The 7,879-nt window shown below is 34.3% G+C and overlaps 1 protein-coding gene across 1 annotated transcript; it reads right to left on the bottom strand.

The window, feature by feature from the left end:
* Positions 1–1,228: 1,228 nt before the first annotated feature.
* Positions 1,229–6,444, bottom strand: LOC111398830 (AP-1 complex subunit mu-2-like). The gene is made up of 10 exons (XM_023025935.1): positions 6,199–6,444; positions 4,796–4,942; positions 4,621–4,683; positions 4,357–4,533; positions 4,183–4,286; positions 3,204–3,311; positions 2,879–2,975; positions 2,450–2,547; positions 2,108–2,249; positions 1,229–1,987 (listed from the first exon to the last, which is right to left on the bottom strand). Exons 1-10 carry the CDS (start codon positions 6,325–6,327, stop codon positions 1,838–1,840), a joined length of 1,215 nt encoding a protein of 404 aa, XP_022881703.1. The 5' UTR covers positions 6,328–6,444; the 3' UTR covers positions 1,229–1,837.
* Positions 6,445–7,879: the final 1,435 nt, after the last annotated feature.

Raw genomic sequence — 7,879 nt, 5'->3', positions numbered from 1 at the left:
CTACCAAACAAGGGCCTGGCATGTTTGATTACAAAATTTGTATAAAGATTATTTTTTTACGTATTACGAAATTTGTATAATGAAATTTGTATAATGATATATATACATTGACTTGTTATGAAGGACGTAAACATAAAAATTAATAAATAACAAAAGGTGTAGTACCAAATTTTTATTGTGATCGAGTGTTTGAATAAATTTAGTGTTTATTGTCTAGATAGGACCTCATAAAGAACAAAGTCAATTTTAATAGATTAAGGACATTTATGTAACTTTATGTTAAAGAGTATGGACATTGGTGTCGGGAGCAATCAAGGGATAATTAAACTCGCAATAGATAAAAAAATTTGCAAAGAATTAGAGGTAAGTAAACCTCCATTATTCATTCATATGCTACAATGTTGAATATAAATGTCCTGCACATAAGCTTGCCAGTAGTGAACTTCACATATATGCATAAATGATATGTGAGCATGCATGAGTGGTAGGGTGAATAATGATAATGTCGAAAAAACTATTTTAAAAAGACATCTATGCAAATTTTTTTAGAAGACGTCTATGCCATGAAAGATGTGAGTGGAAAATAGGGCGTAGGGATCGACAAACCCAACTAATGTTCAACATTAAATATTTAATGTTAACCACTTTGTGGTACTACCGAATAGATTTAACAGATTTTAAATAATAATGACATACTTCTGATTAGTTGGACGTTACACCATAAGAGATAAATATTAATGTCAATATTTCTAAAGAAATGAAAGAAAATGACATATATATTTTGAAAAACTTTATTTTACATTAATGCACGGGCATATCATAATCATGCATCATGTGCATAAGGTCTGCTTACTGGGCATTAGCTCATCCCATGTCCCCCATTTTTGGATAATAAGAGCCACATAATTTGAGATAACTACTTGTGGCGAGTTAGACTCGTTACTCAAATATTTAAATATTGACTTTGTTCAGAAATGAAGTTAATAGTTAATTTAATCACCTTGTGTTTTCGTGAAATAATAAGTTTTCTACACCATATTTGTTTGAGCCCCATTTTACTTTAAAAATGCATTTTAGAATATTAGATTGATGGAAAATGTGTGATTAAAAAATAAAGAAAAATTTTGGGTTTGCGTGTAATATTATTTTATTGAAAAATGTGTTGTTGAAAAGAAGACAGAGAAAAATGTATTTTTAAAACAACGGGTATCAAACAAGGAATCTATTTGTAAATTAACGTAATTAATGTTTATTATGTTAAAAGAAAAATCTAATCACTTTTCCGCATTTATGATGTTCAACATAATGAAATGCTAGCATTTTTGAGTGTCTGGTTCTGGTCTTGGGGCGTTACAGCTAAATTCCTTATTCTCTAGTGTCCACCACAACACTCTTATATGGCACCCTAATGTACTAAATCAATAAAAACATATCCGACTCATATTTCTATTGTTCATAATTTTCTATCAATCTGCCAAGTAGATGATGGTTTTCTATAGTACATCTCCTAGAAATAAATCTGAACTGGTTCTGTCAGACTTTTGAATTACACCTTAATCCATTCTTAATTACCGTCTCTTGTAATTCATTAAATGACTAATGAGCTTAACACCTATGTAATTCAAATTCTTGAATGTCTCCCTTATTTGTAAATTGTTTTCTTGATGCAAGCCTATACTGATAGAGAACGCCAATAACTAACCCTTGCTAACTTTTCACCTTACCATGGATATGATGCAGTGCATTGCTAGTAAAGACATGCCAACGAAATGCATAGAGACCACATAATGCATCTAAGTAAAAGAAATTGCAAATCCCAAGATAACATGGAATGTATTTAGTTAACATCATTTTGAGGGCTAACCTGTATTCCTGAAACAGTAAAATATGGTATTTCAAATTTCATGCGTATGGGAGCTTTCCTCTCAGGAGCTGATTCTTCAGATGTTATACTGGGAAGCCTAAACTCTGCTCTCAACATGTATTCCTAAACAAAGAATGAAAAATATGCAATCACAAAAAAGTGTGTGATGTCCAGCACCAATGGAAAAAATTGTAAACCTAAAGAAAATAAATGAAACTACAGAGAATTGACGTAAACACTTACCTTTCCACCTGGGAATGATTTTATTTTCCAGATTAATGCATCATTTTCAGGTGCATAGGAAGCAGACCCCATCGATGTACGGATATTTGTATTGGTAGCATCTGATGGCACAGGCAACTCAATTTCGACATTGGTTGCTGTACTGAAATACCAAATAAGTTCAAAAATGAGTTCGACATTCATTTAATGTAGAGTAGTGCTATGTAGCATATAGGATCCACTGTCACATAGACTGGTGCTACAAAGCATTACTTTAAAATATAACCCACCAGATAGAAAATAAAATATATTGTTCATTAGCTACTCATCCAGGCACCAAAATGTATTACTTCATAAACATACCTACGCTCCTTGAACTGGCTCCTGGCTTTTACCATAAATTCTATGCGGCTCCTAGAATGTCTTTCCACCTGAGCTTCAACCCATATAAGTGGCTTCACCTGAAAGCATACAATTCTCATAACTCGTTTTGCTAAGAGTCCAACTGAGAAAATAAAGAAAAAATTACTTCCCAATTCCAATTCTGTTGTCCTCTTTCTGAAGTACATCTAGTTTCGTAGAACAGCAGAATCTAAACTGATGCTGTTTACAAATCTTGACATTATTTTTGTTTTATAAGAAATATTACTAGCTGAAAGGACATTGTATTTTATCAGGGACACGTATAGGGACATATTCAACTTTGATCATCAAAAAAAAAAATGGAGATGTAAAAAAGACTTGGACAAAAGAGCATGTCAATAAAATTTAATTCCCAATCCATAAGTTAACCTGAGTGCTGAGCCTATAGGTCATGAGATCAAAAGATCCATCAGGAGGTATGAAAGATATTGTCCTGTCATTCTCGAATCGGGCTAAACGCACACACCTAAACCAGGAAAAGGAAAAATTAGTATTAGCAAGACGTCGTAAACCTATTTATCTATTCATCTAGAGAGAGAGAGAGGTGTTTTCTGAGACACGAGCAAACAGAGAAATATAAACAACACCGCGCATGTACTGATATTCTTTACACTGGAAATTAACATTCGAATCAAATACTACACAGTGACTCGAATACAATCAGTGTCTTTAAACTGAAATTTAAATTACATACTGATGAAACTTGATGTCATCCAAATCAATGGCTTTTCCCTTAGTGGTTCGACCTTGTGCCTCCAGCAATACTCTGTCATTCAGCCCAAGCTTACACTCGGGCATACCACTGCAAAAGATAGAAGATTATCACGTCATATTTACAACCTGCTTCTATTATGATTGTTTGATATCAACGGGACATTAGCCGTGACAAAGATATATATGGTGAAATTTTGATGCATGTGGTGAAAAATGGAACTTTTATAGTGCAAAGTTCTTCAGTCACAGCAAGTATTCTCAGGTTTCTATTGTGCTAAGTTAGTACACTAAGAAATTCTTTATTAGCCATCTAAAATAATTTACAATTCATGTCATGATAAACTCTCGGTTTTTTTCTTGATTGTGACACAAATTTAGTCTACCCTGAACCAACACCAGAAACGAGACAACATCCACTTATTGAAACAACTTGCAAGACACAAGTATGGGAAAATAATCCTAAAACAAAGATCTAAACAGAAGTCTTTAAGAGACTCAAGCAGCCTGCAGACATAAGCTTGTACGATGTTAATTGAGGAGCAAATACTAAAAAGAAAACAATTAATTACCGAGTGAAATTGCCATTTGTATCTTCATATTAGAAATATAAACATAATGGGACTTCAACATGCACCACCACTGAATTTTCATTTTGAAAAATAAATCAAATTAACAGCTCATATCTATATACTCTCATTACATAATTTTTTCAGCATTGCAACCTTAGAGTGGGATTAATAATCATGCCATGTTGCAATCATGTGATGGTAAATTACAAGCAAAACACATCATAAATAAGTATCAAGGTTTTAAGTTTGAGAAAAAGAATGATAGTTATGCCAGGCACAGGCACGTTACCTACAAAAATGAGGCAATTGAAAAACAAAGAAGAGCTTCCAAATGCATTTCTGGTTCAAAATAAAAAATCATGAGAAGCAATACAGGGGGGCAGGACAAACCTTAAGTACGTCCGCATCTTTAATGCCCCAACAACATCCGACCTAATTATTTGTCCATTGCTGTTGACTAGTATATTGACACTTTCCACAACGTCAAGAAACACCTAAATAAATCATGAAGATTTATAAACCTAGTTCAAAAAACCAATATTAGGTCCATAAATAGAGTCTTACTTCATTTTTCTTGTAACGTATCCCTTCACTACGCCAGGACACTGCATTTGTTACAGCCATTGGAGGTCTCTGTGAAACTTCCATTCTGTAAGCATCGGTCTTGATAAACTCGCTGAGAATCTTTGCTTCAGTATATTGTGGGTAGCCAAAGTCCATCATTTCATCAAGTAACTCATACTGTCAGAAGCATAAACATCAGCCGTAGCATACTTATTGCTAACTAACATTTAAAAATTAGAAATAAATGCAAACAAAAACATGTACCACTACAACAAAATTATCTCTAAGCGATTCCTCTTCTAACTCTTCAAAATAATGTTTAAAGACCTGTCAGAAAATTATGACAAGCAAAATTAAAATGGAAGTCACATAAATAAATTCATTAGATTGAAAATCAAATATATAAAGAGCAAAATCTCTAATTATCCATAGTGCTTACATCAACTAAGCGGTGTAGAAATAAAAGAAGGCTAGCGGCATTGCAATTCTGCCTTGATGCAGTCATGAGATACACATTGCTGTGCTGTATAAACATATAAGTGATGCCATTGTCATGAACAACAGGATCTTGAGTCTCGGGATCACCCTATACCATTATAGGATGACAACATATTAGTTCCTCCGCTTCAACTCAAAGATGTGTAAAAAGTAGAAATCAATGGATAATGTAACAACAGTCGGTCATATTTTTAGAGAAACTTAGTAAAACTGAGCTCAGAAGAAGCAGAAATCATCCAGCTTTGATACTGCCTAATTTGAACCGAAAGTCAAGAGCTTTGTTATTCACCATATTCTTTCCTTCTCAAGAATTGTTTCTCAGTGGAGCAACAGTTCTATAGAAAGGTTTTGTTTGGAGAAAATATATAACCAAAATAATTGTAGATAAGGATTCATCTCGTAAGAGATGTGAAAAAATCTTAAACTAACTATCAACCTACTGCAACCCTCTTTTATTCGGGTTTGGAAGAAACTATAAAGAAATGTGAGCAAGGAGAGGTAGGCCAACAATAACAATACCTTAAATAGTTAACAGATGTGCAATGGATCAACACAATGACTAGAAAATGATTCGGACTCCAAATTTATGGGAAACAAAGCTTAAATTGTTGTTTATATGACAAAACATATTATAGAATACAAGTCATTTGAACTCTATTAAATGTCATAACAGCCTAATTGACTGTTTAATCACGTGTAAATAATTCCCGTATATGTAAGCCATTATATACATGTAATGCACAACCACTAAATCTACAACCAACAAAAGAGGGTCTTATCATTAATAGTTTGGCCTTCTATTCAGCTAAATTATACTGTCCAACTCTTTCTGCTAGAGTTTCTCTATTTCAAGCAATTAACTCATCAATAAAAGGTCAGTGTAATGACATTAATCCGGCGAAAAATAGAAAAATGCCAGATCAAGCTAAAATTTTGCATACAAATCCCATTTGCCTGACTACAACTAAAATAAAAACAATCATAGAATGTAAGTTCCCACTTCATTCAGTTTCAATTAAACTGTTCAACTCAATTTTATAAAATTTCACTCCATTCCATATAAAAAAGGGTCTTATCAATTTAGTTCGTACTTCATTCAGCTAAATTAAACAGTCTTTCGGGCAGACTATCTCAATTTCTAGCAATTAACTTGTCAAACAAAAAGTTATTTTTAATGACATTAATCTGACAAGAACTTAGAAATTCCAAATCAAGCTAAAATTTTGCATACAAATCCGATTTGCTTCACAAAACCGTTCAACTCACTTAATAAACTAAAATCTCATCCCAACGGAAAAAATTCAATCACAGAAATCAGAAATCACAAACACACATGAAAAAAACCTCTTTTTCAATCAGCTTGGTGAAGAAGCGTTCGGCTTGAACAGCCGATACATCCCCACGGTAGTCTCGCCACACCAGAACCCTACCCTTTATGTCAAGTAGGAACAGCGCCGACGCTGCTCCAGCCATTTTCCGTCCTTGGCCTTTATATTATTTTTTCAATTTCAATTTTTGGATCAAACAGATCGGAGATCGGGGGCAACAGATTGATGAGATCTGGTGGCAGTGGTTTTAGGCAATTTAAAGAGTACTTAAGGGGTGAAATTCGAATAAAACAGCTCTCTGAATCATCTGTGTTACAGTATTACGATTATACAAACAATGAAATTAGCTAAGCGCATGTTTAAAGATGAATATCAAACTGCTCTTTCTGCCTTCTTTAGCTAAGCGCATGTTTGGACTTAATTGTTTCAATGGTCACTGAATTTAGGTTAATGTCGTTGATTAATTAGTGAAGTTTAAAATGTTAAATTTTGATCACTGAAATTAGGTCAATATTTTCGATTGTTCATTGAATTTAAATTCATATCTTTGATTGGTCATTGAAATTTAAAATATCGAATTTTGGTCACTGGACTTAGATCAATGTCTTCGATTGTTCACTGAAATTTAAAATATCGAGTTTTGGCCACTAAATTTTGAAATATATCGTACGTTGCTCATTAGCATAACTATTGAATTTTGAAAATATAGAGTTTACAATGAGTAATTTACAGCATTTTTCAAGGTTTAGCGAGTGAGTAAATTTAATGAATGCTCATTGAACTTTATATTACATTACTACTTGCTCACTACACATTAAAACGTTACTCATTTCTCACTCATCGGATTTCTGTCACTTTAAACTAACGGAATCTACCAACGTGGCACATCACACATGAAATGGGCCAAAAGTGTAGAAAGCTATTCCCGGACCTTCGTCTTCTTCCTCCAGTTCTTGGACCTTGAATACAGCCTAGTAAGTGCAACAGATTTGGGGGCGAATTTTTGGGCAATTTTGGGGGTTCTTCACTGATTTGGGGGCGAATTTGGGTTTCGATTTGGGACGCTTTGTTCATGGGTACATTTTGGCAAGAAAATGAAAGTTGTAATTACTGTTTGACGCCCATTCGATCTTGGAAAGAAAAAGCACAAAGCCATGGCTACTTCGTTGGCTGCAACCTTCACTCAGTCCGCCTCTATGATTCCCCGTCGTGGCCTCGTTGGTGCCGCTGATCATCATGGGCCATCTAAGGTTGATTTCTGGAAAGATCTCATGAGTCCATCCAAGAGGAAGGAAGAGCACTTCGTGAATGTCTCCTTGTCTGGCTGGGGTTTGCATTTCTTTGGAGGGTACAAGTTCTTCACGGGAGGCAAGAAGAACAATGAGAAATTGGTGGAAGCAACACAATAGATTAGAGTGGAGAATTTTGAATGTCGTCATTACAGAAACTTTCTTCTAATATATTGGACTTTTAATTTCCCAGTTCGATTTTGATGTGTGGGGATAGTTCAACTGTTTCCAATCAATTTGAATGATCATTGAAATGCTCAACTCAGGTGATGACTGAAATAATGCAAACTTCAAACACTTTCCTGGCAAAAAAAAAAAAATGAAAGCTGGAATTGGGAGCGATTTCTGGGTTCTCCATGATTCGGCGGCGGTGGAGGAGGGTAACGATAGTATGGCCGTAGAAGATGG

The sequence above is a fragment of the Olea europaea genome, chromosome 8 (assembly GCF_002742605.1).
Source record: "Olea europaea var. sylvestris chromosome 8, O_europaea_v1, whole genome shotgun sequence".
In the NCBI taxonomy this organism is placed as follows: domain Eukaryota; kingdom Viridiplantae; phylum Streptophyta; class Magnoliopsida; order Lamiales; family Oleaceae; genus Olea; species Olea europaea.
Note: the sequence above shows the minus strand (reverse complement) of the source record. Positions and strands in the feature narration are given on the sequence as shown.

Excerpts from the sequence above, each read along its gene's own strand:
- LOC111398830 (XM_023025935.1), bottom strand. The coding sequence starts at position 6,327 with ATGGCTGGAGCAGCGTCGGCGCTGTTCCTACTTGACATAAAGGGTAGG. Across the intron at positions 3,312-4,182 it reads AAGATGCGGACGTACTTAAG|TGGTATGCCCGAGTGTAAGC; the intron begins GTTTGTCCTGCC and ends TATCTTTTGCAG. Across the intron at positions 2,548-2,878 it reads CCTATAGGCTCAGCACTCAG|GTGAAGCCACTTATATGGGT; the intron begins GTTAACTTATGG and ends GTATGCTTTCAG.